Source organism: Protopterus annectens, chromosome 13.part0 (genome assembly GCF_019279795.1).
Source record: "Protopterus annectens isolate FY-2018-M chromosome 13.part0, PAN1.0, whole genome shotgun sequence".
Lineage (NCBI taxonomy): Eukaryota > Metazoa > Chordata > Ceratodontiformes > Protopteridae > Protopterus > Protopterus annectens.
The window spans coordinates 581,978,333-581,995,164 of NC_056747.1; the positions used below are offsets into that span (position 1 = coordinate 581,978,333).

Here is a 16,832-nt window from a genome sequence, read left to right on the forward strand (position 1 = left end):
GACAAACAACTAAGGACCCATTATATTTTTTAGGACAATCTTCTTCTTCTTTTGGCGTTTCCCAGTTAGGGGTCGCCACAGCGGATCACCTGTCTGCTCATGATTGGCAGTGGAGTCTTTATGGTGTCGAGTTGCCAGCCCGGCGCCCAACCTTCCACAGAAGGCACACACATGCACACACTCACCCCTAGGGCCAATTTAGTGTCCAATCCGCCTACAGCATGTCTTTGGGATGTGGGAGGAAACCGGAGCACCCGGAGTTAACTCACACGACCACAGGGAGGACATGCAGACTCCGCACATATATTTTTTAGGACAGTAATACACATTTTCCATTGTTGCATACTGTTGTATATGTATAAGTTAAACAGAAACTTGACACTCCAAATCACACTACACAGTATTTTAAACAAATTATAATAACTTTTTTTCTTTTTATAAGATGATTATTGATTAGTTTAAGCTGGTTATAAATGGATTAGTAGTTACTGAGAAATGTATTAAGTGCTACCTTTCTAAGGCAGGTGATCATTTATCTGTTATAGTTATATTCATAGCTGTTTGCCCTGCATTGCTGAAGATAATAGTTAACAATAACAGATTAAGGACAGAGGGTTACAACTTATGTTCGTAAAGCATTAGTTTAGACAGCCATGACAGTGTTAAGTTCATTTTGTATTTATATGGTGTGGACATCTGCCACCTGCAGAAGCAAATATACTGATGAGCTAACCCCCCCCACACACACACATACAAAGCACAACACACTTGCTTTCGTTTGGTAGGTTGCTAGCCTAGCTGTACTGGATGCTGGTACTTTTCTGGCAAATGGAAACCAAACCATTGCTAACTTTATAAATACTCCTTTCTTCTTCATGCTAGTCAGGACATTAGCTCTGTTTGGATATATCACTGCCCCACCAGTAGATACTGAATCCATGTGTTAGTGGAATCGAAAAAAGTACAACAATTGTGAGAAATGCAGGTAATACACATGGATACAGTTGGACACTGGTACTTTTCTGGCAAATGGAAACCAAACCAGTAGATACTGAATCCATGTGTATTAATGGAAGCGAAAAAGTACAGTAACAGTGAGGAAGGCAGGTAATACATTATTTATTTTCTAGATATGTAACATTAAAACAAAGACCATGATGGACAAATACAGATGGTTCCAGTTCACCCATAATTCTGCTCCTACAATGAATGAAGTACAAGGACTGGGTTTACAATTTATCCGCACAATGTGGATATCCTCATTCCAGACTCTGTGCCCTATTTCCTCATTCCTATTTATGTCTTAAGAGCATTTTAACTTCTTATATTTTGATCTATCTCTGCACTAGCATATCAGAAGGAAAGCTGCATCGGCTTTCTGAATATTTGTGTAAAATAGCATAATTTAATTGTGAATGAAGTCGTGTTTCCGGTAGCAGAACACCACATAAAAAATCAATCTTGAAAACAGTACTCTCTTTTCCTTGAAAGGGAACAATCCTGTAGTTTAGTTAAAAATTAGACTCCCTTTATACGTCTGTGTCAGGTTTTAGGAAACGTACCACAAATTTGTATATAGATATTTAATCCCACAACAAACCATCAAGTGGGACTAAAATACTAATAAATCACTTCTTTTTGGAGCGTTGACAACGGTTAAGACCCACTAAAAATGCAGCGACACAGTCAGCTATAACAAATGTCCAGTCAGTGCTCACATAAGTAAGCGGCTACCTATGGATTTTCATCTATCTTTGCTTTTGAATAAAGTTTTAAACAGAAATAGAACAGCAAACGCGTTCACTACGTTTTAGACTACGCTCTCAGGTCACTTCGGTGATACACATTTCATTTTTATTTTCTCTTTTTACCTATCTATATGTATTGGTTTTCATAAGTCAAGACCACAGATGACAACAACCTACTTTGACCCCCCTTCAATACCCATCCATCCCTCACAGCTGTTCAATGTCTCAGTCACTCCTCTGGTAACCAACGACAATATTTACACGTCCAGACAACCTGACAGTTTCACGACACCCTGACCCGCCGAGAACGCCCGACTTGCACTAATTATGCTTTATCCCCACACAGGCCACATGTACATATCTTTTTGTCCTAGCAGGCAGGATACCATAAGCAGCATTTGATGTCTGAGGTATTTTGAGTTTTGGCTGAAGCAGAAATCCTTGCAGTTTGGCACGAGCAGTGAAAGGGGTGTGCATATGTAAACTACTTCACCCTGTAAATTAAGAAGTTAGCCGTGTAACAGAAACCCCGAGGCTTTTTAAAAATAAACTAACTGGCAGTGAATTTATAATTCACTAGAAAGACATGAGTCAACCCAGAAAATTCGACATAATTTGAGAGAAAGCTGGTTTGGTGCGGACGGGTGAGAATCCGCGAGCCAGAAGTTGAGAAGGCGACGACCTCAAACAACACTTGTGCAGTTTCCCAGTTTGTCTCACTTACTTAACTTGAACTGGAGGAAGTAGTGTCTGGGCTGTAAACAAAATAGCCGTAGCTGTTTGACAGAATCGCAATGGACCGTTCAGAGCTGGCCGAACTCAATGACCAGGACGCCCAGGCTGTATGCGAGGCCCTCGGGCGTTACGAAGACACCCTTCACAATGCTGTCCGCGAAATTCACGTAGACATTCAGGTGTTCAAGCGCGGCGTGGATCGGCAGGTGGAGGACATGCTGAAGCTCGTAAGTCCCCTTTCCCGGACAGTGACGGACTTACAGCAGGAAAACCAGCAGCTAAGGATGCAGCTGGAGCGGCTTACCCGGCAGGTGGAATTACTAAGTAAATCGGCCGGGCTTTCGGAGGGATGGAGTCTGCAGAAGAACGGCATGGAGCAGACCTCGCAGTCCTCTGTCTCAAACCACACGTCCGGGTCACGTTTCTCTACCTTTGCAGCGGTATCGGTACCCGGGAAAGGCAGTGTAAGTAGTGATCAATCTGACGAATACAGATTGCAACAAGACTGTATTTTAGCAATGCTGCTGTTTTATGGTGGGGTTGTGCATCTTGATCATTACTGTAACTTAATATGAAAGGCTGAAACTTGTACTTCCGTCGTTTCTCTAACCACTTTGAGTAGTTCTGAGAGGATTTGTAAATGGTAGGGAATTTGCATTTTATAAAGCCAACAAAAATACTCTTCCGTGGTCTAAAACAGATGTTTAGATTGATGTAAACTATTGCATACATTGCAATGGCTTACTATGCTTTTAGATTAAATCGATCCCAACAGGTGAACTTCATTTGATTCATTGGATATAACAGAAAACGATTGCAGTGTTTTAGACAGTAAGGAGTTTCTAAGTCTTGGATTCCCTACTCATCTTGAACAGTATTTGCTGTTGTCATGGCTACGACTTTCACTGATCTAAGTGACTGTCTTTACATGCAGGTGGGCTTCACGGCTGATCAAGAGATGTATACATGATAGCAAAACGATGAGGCCAGGTGCAAATTGTTCATCAAGCACTCCGTATGGATTGTGAAGATAAGCACCCTGGTAAACTCCTGTAACACTTCCCTAGCCTTGCATCCTTCACTTTCCCAGTAGGACAGGTAACTAACCACTGGATCGCAACCATTGCATGGAAACTGCACGGAATTTAAAGTTCAAAGTTCTGTGTGATGTAATTAGCACTAGACAGTTTAAGATACTTTCAGTCATACCTCTCAATGAGAGACTCTCATCTGTCCCTGATTTTTTACTCAAATTTTACCTCTTAATCTCCCCTAAAACTGTTAACTTTTGGAGGAAAGGTGGTGAATTACACTCGCTAATGACAATAATTAAAAGAGTTATAGATTTCATTTACGTCACAAAATGTATATTAATTAACATTATTTTATTCTGTCATGTTTCAAGTTAATAGCATTAATATTTTAAAAATGCCACTGATTTTTTCCCTGTATTTGACCCGGCTTCTGTTGAAATTTGTTCCTGATTGGTTGCGAGCTGTGCTTTCAGTCTACAAACTTCTTTTGATATTACAGGTATTAGTTACCAGGGAGCATAACTGGAAATATTTAAGAGGTGAATCTCTGCTGTCTGCCTAACTGGTAGGGTGAAACTGTTCACCAACATTCAGCAATGGAACAATGTTAAAAAGAGGTGGAGCTGGTTTCCTTAATTTTTCTCCCCAACTAATTTCTGGTCTTTATTCTAGATAAATTGATGTTGAAGATATAACTTCATCAAGAAGTAGAGATAATTAGCTCAGACCATCGCTGGTTCTGTAAACTATCACCATTACTTCTACTCAGTATATTTAGATATAAAAATAGTAAGAGATGGTTGTAGCAAATCACAGGTTCTTAGTTTTTTGAGAGTAAGGTAGGTGTAATGTAGGGTTGTATTTTGTATAGCAGCTGAACGACTGCAGTGTTTTGTGACACACTATTTTGTTACCTCCCTTTGTTGTATGAAACACAGATGCACACACTTCCTTTCTTGTCTTTTTCCCTGAATCATAGCAGTCCACTTGTGGCATGTTATACTGGAAGCAAATGGATGGGTAGTTTTGCTTCCTAACAAGTGTAGGTTACAATTGCTACTAGACTGAAAGTATTATTTACTTGACTGGTCTTCAGCACCACAGATATCTCTGCAGTCTGAATGCATTCTTTGCCGACACTTGGCCGCATGGTTAATTTGCCATTTTTAATATTACTTTTCACTTATGTTTTTTATTTTTGAATTCATTCGTTAATAGGTATGTGTGTGTGATGGTTGAGAAAAACAAATCCAGGGCTACACGAAGAAGCTTAATAGCAGGTTGTCCCTAATGCTTTGCTTCTGTTGAGAAAATATTTTTTTCCTGGATGAGGATTTATATATACTGATTTATATTCCCTTGCTTTTCATTAAATAAGTTATCTTGTAATTAAATATTTACAGTCATTAAAAATACTGGGGCTAATTTAGAGTTTGGATTGCAGTACTGAGTTGTGTGTTTAAAGAGTTACTTCTTCAGCAGTGGAGTAGTTATACTTCTGTTGTGTTTGTTTCTGATCTATGAGACATCATAATGAGTCGCTGTAGTTGCATAACATACAACAGTACTAGTGACAGGATAAAGACTAAAATATGCTGCTTTGATTTGTTGTCTGCAGCCTTGGTGTAACTGTCACCTAATTTGGAATGCCCTCTGGGTAAGACAACAGTCTGAATACACATTTTAAAATACTAAATAAAAATTAGTTTACATTGGACAGAAGAATGCCAATGCATTCTTTTCTTTTTTGTGTCTCTCACAAGACAGTAAAGCTTGCAAGTAAAAAAAAAAAAAAAAAAAAAAAGATGAATCTGTGTTTGTCCAAGTATTTGCATGTAGATTATACTTCTCACACACTCGGTTCTCCCAGTGTCTTAATCAGTACTAAAAATGCATAAAACTGCTCTGGTTTAACTGAAGCAAATGGTTCAGTGCAGCAGGTGGGACATTTTGTTGAGAAATGAATGATAGTTATTCATAGTTGTGCTTTACAGTTTTATGCACATTGATGTTAAGTGTATAAAGTAAAATGTGGAAGTTATAGAGAAACTGTACCACACAGCTCTGTGTATAGTAGCAACACTGCTACCTTCAGAAGCTAGGGATCTTTCTTGTACTGAGAATGCTAGTCAGTAATTCACCAACACTATGTTTCCTCTTTCCCTGCCCCACACATAGCTGATATGTTACTTTGCAGACCCACAGACTCTCTCATGTTAACTCAGTGGAACTTGCAACACATTCCAGAATCATGCGACACCTTTGCCTTGTATGTATTCAGAGTTAATTTACTCAGTCCTCCTTAATTAATCTTCTGTAGAAGTAGAGAACTTACTGTTTATTCATAAACAGTCACGTCTCGAGTTAAGAAATACAATCTCCATTTCAGGCATGCTAGTTGTGCACTTCTGCATGTCTTGTCTGCTGACTGAGCCAGAAATGAATTTAGATTAATTCCTAAAGCACTTTGTATAATAAGCTTGTGCTTCAAACCAGTACTGCTATATAACACGAGAGAGTATTTTTCAGCATTTCTATAAAAGCTAAAACCACTTTACAGGAAAGTATGTGGGAACATTTTTTAATATATTGCTGATGGTAGATTTGTGTGTAAACCTCTCCAGACACACACATTCATTCTCTCTCACTCTGTCTCATACACACACTGCCATATACAGTTGCATACCAACTCATACACTGTCAGATTGCACAGGAGTACACACCTGGAACAGCAGTCTAATCATAGAGAGGGTGAGTAGCAGTTTTGCATAGCATGTAAGGAGACTATGAATCCCAGCCTGAGTTTCTCAAGGGAAATGGCTGTTTTGAAGACTTCATTGGTTTATATTTCCATTGGTTCAGCCTTCTTGGATTCTCAGTAATATACAAGAATCTCCTATTCCTTGACAAACAACTAACTGAGATAATCCAGTATATGAAAAACACTAATTCACCTTTTTTGTATCATGTTAGCATGCCCGTACAGTGTTACTCACCATCACTTACTTGATTTTGATTTAGATTATCAGACATGGTAAATATGCGGCAATTATCATTTTTGCTTTCTCTACTAAACAACCATAATAATTGCAGAGAGCAGGAATGATCTCACTTCTCTTGTTCACAATTTATTGTTAGCAAATAACTTTTTTAAATCTCTATGAAATTATCGGGATTTAGATTGAGTGATTTGGTAGCAGCAAGCTCAGAGTGACCTTGTCCACAATGAAGGCATATTTTGTTTGGTGGGAGGTCCACTAATGTGGTCTAATTAAATAAGCTATGCACTTCTAATCTTAGTGGTATTAAAGTGATACACTCGGCCTGTTTGAACTGCAGTATCCTTATTGCACACATTGAGAGTACACCTGTCACAACTGGCACTAAACTGAGGAACTATATATGCAGTTAACATTATCACTTGTGATGCAGAGTACTAACCTTTGTGAATACTGCTGACATCAGGCATGCCGTCTTGTTTTGCAGTAAATGTGATAATAGCAGTGCTCTTCTGATGGCATTGTTTTTCTTATTATTATTAGTGTGTTTGAATTCTTGAGGTAATATGTAGTTTCCTTTTGCCATCTAACATTTGCAGCATCCTGACCCTAACAAAAGCTGCACATATAATGTTAACAGATGCAGGGGAAACCTGTTAAACTGCTGAACAGCAGCCATCCTTTTGAGTATATCGCCTTTTTCTTTTCATTCAGACCTTCTTGAATTGTACTTCTAAAATGCAAGAAAGTATGAATTGTAAAAATGGATTGTGCTTTAGCCACATTATCTCAACATTCTGTGGCTGTACTTGGCTGAAAAGAAACACTTTGGTCTTTAAATAAGGAAGAAACACTTGTTGTTTTTTAACTGCTTTATCCAGTGCTACCAGGAAATGAATACAGTTGCACTAATGGCAAGGAAAGCTTGAAAATGAAGTCTGGGCAGGGGATAAATGCATTGCTGAAAGGATTACCATACTCTGCAGTCATCACAGTTAATTTTGTTTTTCAGGAATATGCAAAATCTCTTGGAGGGCAAGGATGGATAATGTTCATTAAGTTATTGTTGTGCTGTGGCCTGAATAAAATGGTTGGGATTGTAAAACTGTGTGAGGGTAAAATGAGTTTGTGCCTTTTTAAAACATTTTAGCTGTTTGCCTTATGTTACACAGTTAAATTCCACCTACGTTTAAAATGCATGGATAACAGTTTAAAGGTATTGTTTGTCTGTTTATGGCAAATGTTGTGGTATAGCTCTTTGTAGTATGTGTGTGTGCATTATTTATGAATTATGCATGCATTAGTGTTATTAACTGAACATAGTACAGTACTCTTTTTTCATATAGCAAAATCTATATGTAAAAGGATGTTGAAGATAAACTGTTTTTAACATAAAATATGTTCATTAATAGTTTTATATATGGTTTGTTGTATAGCCATTTTTGTTTTTCTATAACCACTGTAGAAGTTTTTGCTTTGTTTTTATAACACAGAATCTAGTTTTTGAATTTTATGAAACTCAATGAGTGTTCTTAGAAAAGCATTATGAATTTTAATACTGCTGTATGGAGTGACAGTAGTAATTTCCTGCCTGCAGAAGGGTGCTGTTTTCTTGAGACTGCTGGCTTGTCCTTGCATTGCCAACTTTGCTGCAGAGTTCCATGATCCGTTGTAGTGCCTTGAATCGCTGCATCGCTAACAAGACGCTTTTCCTTTATTACTCTAGTGCAACCACCACTAGTTTTTGCCTGCTGAAAAATCATCCTTAGATTATAAATGCTGTTGCCAGTAACAATCTCTGAGGTTTTTCTAGGATGATGCTGGAAGTTCACAAAGTTCACTGCAGATCATAAGTGAAAAGCCCTTTAGCTTCACGGCCCTTATTAACCAGTGTGTCCCTTTAGTAGTTAGTGTGAACTAGAAAAATCTCCTTCTCCCACCTGCGTCACTATCATATATTCTTTGCTTCCTTCAGGAGTGGTAGAAAAAGCTGTACCAGGCCAATTTAATTACTTTAGTTTAATATGTTAACTAGATGAATACACTAGTCATGATGGAACATTTACATATGACCTGACAATAAGGACAGGGGTAAATGCAATTTGTATGGACACTTTTTTACTTTTCTAAAAGTATAAAAGCCCACCTTAGCTGCTGATCAACTCCTCTACTCCTTCACCATCGCCAAACTATGAAACTCACTTCTACCTTCTATAAGAAACACAGGCAGCACCACCACCTCCAGAAAATACTGAAAAATCATCTCGACTCTTCTTGGGTATGTACCTGCTCTATAACCTCACCTCTTCCTTCTCCTTATATGATAACTAAACTCCTATGCTTTTTGTTGCTACTGACTGATGATACTTTCTTCATATTTATTATTTTTTATCACTTGTTGATACTGGTACAGTAATGCTGATTAATATATCTTTGTTTATACCTCTCTGATTGAATTTATCTGGCAACCAACTAAATTCCTGCTTTTATGTATATATTCTATATATATTACTGTAATCAAACCAACTAGATTCCTACTTTTATGTATATATCACTGTAATCACTATGGGTAACACTTTCTACTTCTGTACCAATTAATGTTTAATTTTTTTTCTTCATCTATGTCCTTGTCGGAGCTTTTCTCCCCGGGCCTCCACTGAAAATGGTCTCTCTTAGGCCCATTCCTAAAATCTGTTTTGGGATCAAGTGGCTGATAATCAGATTACAAAGAAAGCTCTGTGAAAATAGCATAAAAGAGATCACTAGTTTTTGATGTCTGAGGGCTTCCATTAGTTAATATGGAATGTAAGAGTATTATAGATCTCTTAAAATGTTCTTTCATAATTTTTAAGGTCTCACAGAAAGAAGGTTCTCTGGGTGGTGATGGTGGGTACTCATTTCCACAAATTTGCATAAAAATTCCAGCTCCGGCTTCATCATCCCTGTGCAGATGAGATTAAGGGATATTGATGAGCAGAAGGATATCTTTTACTGTTATTTTTAGCACCCAAGGGCAGGGTTTTTGTGTTTGCAGACGACACTGAAATCTGCTGCACCAGCTTAAAATTATCATGCATAGACCTGCTGTGATCAAATACAGAAGGTTTCACTGAAGTCCAAAAACCTGACATCTTGCTTGGATCACCATCATCCATGCATCAGACATTCACTTTCTACAAGAATGAAGGAGGATTTCTCTGTTTACTTAATACCTCCCAGCATCTTTTTCGTGGAGATTTATACTTCAGAAGTATGAAATGATGTCATTGGAGCAGACTAACTGGGAGAAGATGCCTGGACGTCTGACCTGCCCTTGACTGATCTGAGAGGAGACTTTTTATAGTCCTAAATCCTTGACCCTTTAATATAGTGTTATGATGACCGTTTTCATTGTCAGAGTGGACTATTCAACTGGTGCTTGTAGATTTAGACGTCCCTGTGCAAGCAATGGGCTGAAGGGATACCAGGAGACATCAAGTTGTTATCCTGCTGTATAGAGAGGAAACTAGACATCACACCAGCTTCTGACTGGCTGCTTGATTTGACTTGTCAATCATGAGTGTCTTGCTGTCAGCATTGTACCCCTGTGTGGTACCTGAAAGAGTACTTCTGAGGGAATCGAGAAAAAGCTGGTTGTAAAAAAAAAAGAATAATACAGTGGAGCCAGGGTTATGGTCAGAAGTACACATATTCCATTTTTTTCCCCAGGCTGTCTTCTCATCTTTAGCATCACTGGGACAAGTGTTATCCAGGAAAGGCCATCATTTAGATGGCCATCTGAGGTGGTTCAGCTGTTATTCTCTACCACCCCATAGTACATGCTCAGATGCCAGAGTATAAATTATGGAAAATAGACACCGTTGTCAAAATGCTTTGAGATCTTGGCTCAATGATGCAACCACTAGTCTGATTTGAAGCTAGTGGACTGACTATGTACTTAAGTGTCAAGAAAGATGTCAGTGGGCATTTTGCCTTTTTGTAGATGAAATTTCTGCTGTGGCATATGGTTTTGGCTGCACATCCCTTGGAATTTCAAACTGCCAAAATGTCTACCAGAGGGAAAATGCCCGTCTCTAGCTTTATCCAGTTTATAGTTTGAATTTCTGTAGCAATAATCTCCATAACGAACATCGATGAAATTGTGTACTTAACATTTCAAGAATCAAACTGTAGGGGTGGTTTTTGCTGGAGGTGTGAAAAGTCAAATAAAGCAGACTGGATTCATATTTTTTATGAATGTAATAAAATTAAATCATATTGGAATGGAATCAATCATTTTTTACAAGCTTTATTTAATGAATCCTTTACCTTAACTAAAGCATTGATTATGCTAAATGTAAATGAAGGTCCCTACCCGAATAAGACAAATATGTATTTGTTATGGACAATACTTGCTATATCTAGCAAATGCGTAACCAGAAGGTGGAATCCAAATACACCCCTGACCTTGGAAGAATTCTACACTTTACTGAAGACAGCTGCGTTGATGCAAATAAAAATCAAAGAACTACAAATCTATCCCAGGCCATTGATAAATAATCCTTGGAAGAAAGTTATATCTTTGTTGGACACACTGCAATAATCATTATTGTATCTCTGATAACTGATCTGTTAATTCTATATTTAATAATATACAGTGTACATAAAGTCAGGCTATTGTAAATATTGTATATAGTTGTTTAAAATGATATTTAAAAATACTATGTAAATGTTATTTTAATTGAAAATAAAAAAAATTTTTGAGGAAAAAAAAGAATCAAACTGTATGCCTGCTGACTACGGGCACTTGCTTGTCTCACTTACTAACTTAATTGTATGCTGGCCTCTATCTGTTGGGGTTTCAGAAAATCCCCTGAAAGTGGCAAGCAATTGCTCATAGAAAATATACAGTTGTCAAAATGTAAGTAAATCACTTTGCAAAATAAATAAAAAAAAACACTTTTCCATGGATTACTCCTTGTGAAATTTTATCCTACTAAGTTTTATAGTTCTAAAAATCTATTAATGAATAATAAGAAAGAAATTCCTTTGGCTTCGTGACATGAACCCCCCCCCCCCAAAAAAAAAAGATGATCTTGCCATGTCACCAGTTGAAATAATTTCCTTAGCTTCTAAATAGGCTGAACCAGCTGCAATATTCATTAGGAAAATGACTTACTTAGCTAGAAAAAGGGGGCATATATTGAATCAACAGTTATGTGAAAAGGATTGTCTTGAATATTCAGTAATAAAATCATTGCATTAACTTCTTGAAACATTCTGACAATTTCAAATTGATCTGAATGTCACAAAATTTGTTACTCTGGATTTATTATTGGCAGAATTAAACAATACATTTACAGCTCCCTCAGTACTGCTAAAGGCATAAAAATATGAAGACAAATGGACTTTCTGTGGGCAGGATACATCTGCTTTAATATAACAAACATTTTACAAATCTGCCCCTCTAACTGGTATTAAGACCATTCACATTTATTGAATTAATTTTTATTACTACTAAGAACCATTAATATGCATATATAATAAAACTATATGAAAACCTTTGCCAACCTAGAGGTATTCTCCAACTACATAGCAATACCGTTTTATGTATTGCTTGCACCACAAGTCTAATGAGTAATCAAAAGCATAGAAGTTACATAAAATAACTAGGTGTCTGATATATGATGCTGCCTAATTTCAGGCATGGAATGACTATTGTAAGCCATTTGTAGTCAAGATGCAGTTAAAAGCATTCTTAAGTCTAAAGTTGAACATCCCTGGTTACTTGGAAAATCAGAAGGATTACACACACACACAAGAATAGGGGCTGCAGTTTCTTCAGCTATTTATTTGCAGGTTTGCAACAGTTACCTTCTGTGCAGGTGCTGGTAGTGATTGTCGAGAGGTGGTGCAAAATAAGTGAAAATTTATTGTGTTTACCTCCAACCTGAATTAGCTTCACCTTGGGCATGGGCATAGTAGAGTGAATGCTAATGACATTTAAAGTGAGGGCATGGCATGCTTAAACATGCCTTGGACTGAAACGCTAAATAAATGGACAAGTCAGTATGATCCTTTTTGACTTGCATCAGATTACTGCGTGATACAGAACTGGCAGGAATGATGCCATCCTACATGCATGACTGGATCTATACTGACTGAACATTATCCAAGAAGCAGACAGGCATGCCAAAATCTCTTAGTGATATTCTCCAGTCTTTGCAATAGAGAAGTATTCAGCTGATATCGGGATGTACTGGGGTAAGAAAACAAAAATCTTCAAGATTTATCACTTTGGAACAGTGGTTGATGAAGGCTAACTGGCCATCTCTTGAGGAGGAGGATGATGAACAGTTCTTAATTGTACTCAGTATCTTAACACTACACAAACAAATCCAGCCTTACAGGAGGGCTCACAGCCATGAATGGTTCTCAGTACTAAAGCTGCTTTAACCAACATGGTGCGGGCTGAGGGAGGGTTTCTTACAACCAAACAGTTTGGACATTACAATTTGCCATACTGTAAGGGGTGAACAGATCTCCATCACTAAGGAAGGAGATCATGTCTTCTTCATTCATTTGAAGAAAACAAAAATGTATGGAATTTTGGAATGGGATTAAGCTGTTAATACAAAATAACTGCAGTCTCTTGACTTATGACTTTTGTGTCTAACCTGAACATGTCAGTTGTCACTTAGATGCACGTATATCAGTAACTAAAGTTATTGTAGCTGATGTTTCAAGCCATTCTGGTTACTTTGCCCTTCTTGGCTAACGTATTTTTGAAGTATATTAGCTAATGATAAAATATCACCAGTGACTAAGGATCACATGCTCAGCAGCAGGTCCTCAGCCTTGCAGCTGAGTTAATAACCATATCTATGAAAATGTTAATTAACCTGTCATTGGGGAATGCACCGGTCTCTTACACCAAAATGAGCATCAGCTGTCTAGCAGACAGCACTACGTTAGGTGACACTTCAGGCTGACTACTCTGCTGTGCCCTGGGGATACAGTAGCGGAACAGGTAGCCCATAGATGTTTTTGCTGCTGTGTGAGATGCAGACTAGCTTCCTGCACCATCGTGTGAGGCTGACACAGCAGATATTGTGTGTTATGTATGCAGGGTTGTGTCAGGTAACAGTATAATGTCAGGCTGACTGAACTACTATACCCTCTGGCTAAGGTAACATGATGGATGGTCAACAGACTCTTTTGTTGCTGTGTGACATACACCTTAGCTTTCACCACCAGAGTGCAAGACTGACGCAGCACTTAAGTTATGGACTGTGTTAGAAACATTCTAATATTTGTCGCTGCTGTGGTTGTGCTATTTTCTTGTTATAATCATTACTTCCCCCATCTCCATCCCTTCCTCTGCTCCACAGTAGACAGATTCTGTAGCATCTTTGGACGTGAAGCAGAATGAAGGCCAATGGTGTGGAATTATCCATCTATCCATTGGCCATTATTATGTCCCCTGTATGAAGGTTATATTCAGTACTGCAGCAAGAACCAGTTTCATCAAAGCAGTGATGTGTTTGTATCTTATATACTCATTTCTGGTGCATCATTCACAAATAATGACTTTGAACTTCAGAAGAGGCTCCTTTTAATATAGATGGCTAAAAAGCTTTTGATCTGACAAGTAACCATACCAAGACTGAGATAATATATGTGAACACATCTTAGCCTTTGAATAGATGTATACTCCTCAGTGTCAAAGTGGAGAACACTTCTGTTGATATTGTCCCAGGTATCAGCTAACTTAGAAAAATTCTGTTTCAGTATCTGCATTTTAAGCTTAACACACACCAGGACACTGCCATGTCACATCAGCAACTGAAGTGTCTTTTCAGGATCAGCACATTCTGTGCTAAGAAAGTAGGATTGTAACTGAAATTAGATAAACAATTCTTCCTGATAAGCTGCTGTTTTCTCTCATTTTTTCATAGGTTGGTACTAGGCTATCAGCCCTAGGGCCTATACAAGCCTAGCCATAACAATTCCCTGGCTATTTCTTCCCACGCTATTTACTTCCCTGGACCCCTGTCTAGCAGGGCGACTGGTGTGATCCCCGGGGTGAATTTCCTTCCTCCCATCCAATCGCCAAGGTTCCTTTTGAAGAGGATCAAAGAGGCACTCTGCTTGACATGTATGGGCAATCTATTCCAGAGTCTCAGATTGGGTGTAATACAGGCTATCCAGTAACAAACCTTCTCAGTTTGCTGTGCTTATTCCTTACAGTGCATATCACTGTATTATCTTAAAAAATGGGTAAGTTAGAGAGCTGTAGAAAAAGGTGTATTCAGAACTATGCTGCTTGACGCTGTGTTGTTTTATAAAAAAAATGTAACTTTACATATACATCCCGTATATAATGTCTGTCTTAGTATTTAACCTAAATGGTATAATGGTTAAGGTGTTTGCCTTACAAACACAAGGTGCAGGGTTTGAGTCTCACAAGGGATAATTGGCTAGGCTTAAAATGACTCGTAAGGGCAGTTAGCCTAGTATTAACCTATGAACCTATAAAGTCTCTAGCACCTACACTAAGCATTCAATATACTACTTTTAATCACTGTACTTGCATTTAGACCTATTTTTCCATGCTTCATTAAAGGGGTACAACTTCTGGTCTTTTTAAGAATCTTTGTAGACAGTCTGGAATTCATTTGCATATGCCGTTGTGAAATCACTTGGATTCTCTTCATGTCCAAGTTTTAGATTACATACACACTCCAGAGAACTGTCTACGAGGTGATCAGTTCTATTGCATATGCCTCCCTCTTTGTCGCACAGTATTGTCATATCCATTTTGGACCCCCATGAGCACTTGGTGCATGTTGCTCTTCAAACGCTTGTAACTGTACGTGAGACTTTTCCTCCCAAACTTTGCATTTTATATTATTGAAATCCTAACTGATTATAGATGTCATCACATTGGCGATACATTGGTGATATGTGGCGATATTGAACAGCAGGTGACAATTTATTTTTCTCTAATATTATGCAGTCATAGTACTTTTACAGGATTTAGCTGCTGCAATCTGTTTTTATTTCTTCTTCGTTTTTTAAACTGGGCAAATTAACTAGGCAGGGGCAATCTGATAGTTGTCTTTGGCTGAGTAACTGACTTGATTAAAAGCAATACTCAGTGCTGTACTTCATATTACACGTAAGCAGTCTTGCTAACCATCCAAGTGCATTTTATGTGCTGTAACATAACCGTGGGTGGAACACTGGTGCAGTGGATAGAAGTTCTCTGGTTCGGTTCTCAGCTGGGGGTGCATTCTTGCAGAGAATTTGCATGTCCTCTCTATCTTCATGTAAGTTCTACCTAGATGTTCTGGTTTCCTGCCACATTCCAAAGATACTTGGTAAGTATGCTGGTGATTTCTGAGTTGTTGTAGGGTGTATGCATGTTTATGAGATGGCAGCCTACTTTGACTTCCCCCACCTTTTAAATTCCGTGGATAGCAGTGCCTCCTCATAAGGTTTCGATATGACATTTGTACAGCTTACAAGCACAGTGTTTGCACTAGGCTGCTGTCCATGCAGCAGTGGTTAGTAGTGCTCTGTACAGATGCAAGCTCTTTCAAGTTGAAATTTCCCTTAGAATAACTATCTCTGCAACCTTCTCCACTCCTCCTGCTGCTCTAGGAGCATCTGAGTTGCACACAGAGCAGCATCACCTTGTTGGATAGCTGTAGTTCACACTGAGTATAGCACCCATTCTTCAACCTTGTGGTATCATCCCAGTCCAGTTAAATCTCCCCCCCTCTTCCCCATGGCTAAACCCATAGTAAAAACCCTGAAACCATGGATAAGCACTTTCCTGCTCTCCCTATGGTCAGCCTGGTGGTCATGGGCATCCTGAGTCAATGTAGCAATTGTCTCATGTGTACCACTTAATCCTGAAACAAACAAGCATAGTATGTGAAAGATGAAGTTAAATTATGAAAATTGAGACACAACTCTCACATACTGACAAATTAAATGAGAAACAGGTTGTTAGCACACACACACGTTATTTCCCTCACTAAATAAGGTCTTGGCACATAAACCCGCATATGCAGAGGTACTCCACAAGTAACCTACCAAAACCTCAAGGGCCTTCTGTGCACTGCTATCAGAACCCACATGCAAATAAACCCAAGTCAACCCCAAACGCTACACATAAAAATACACATCACAGTGTCTCCACGAGCAAGCCCTGAAGGCGAAACACCACATATTCAAACATCTTGGTCATAGGAGACTCCATCATAAAACACATGAACACCCCCCTCACCAGGTTGGATAAAGAGAGGGTTACAGTCATTTGCCTGTCA

General features: G+C 38.5%; 1 protein-coding gene across 2 annotated transcripts in view; it reads left to right on the forward strand.

The window, feature by feature from the left end:
* The first annotated feature begins 2,071 nt into the window (after nucleotides 1–2,071).
* Nucleotides 2,072–16,832, forward strand: part of LOC122787495 (smoothelin-like protein 2) — a 391,980-nt gene continuing 377,219 nt past the window's right edge. The window contains exon 1 of one of the 2 annotated variants that reach the window (XM_044054241.1): nucleotides 2,072–2,947. In XM_044054241.1, the coding sequence (XP_043910176.1) occupies nucleotides 2,543–2,947 (405 nt within the window). In that variant the 5' untranslated portion in view covers nucleotides 2,072–2,542. Of the gene's footprint in view, nucleotides 2,948–6,097; nucleotides 6,269–16,832 lie in introns of those variants that run through there. The other variant, XM_044054242.1, reaches the window with a different exon arrangement.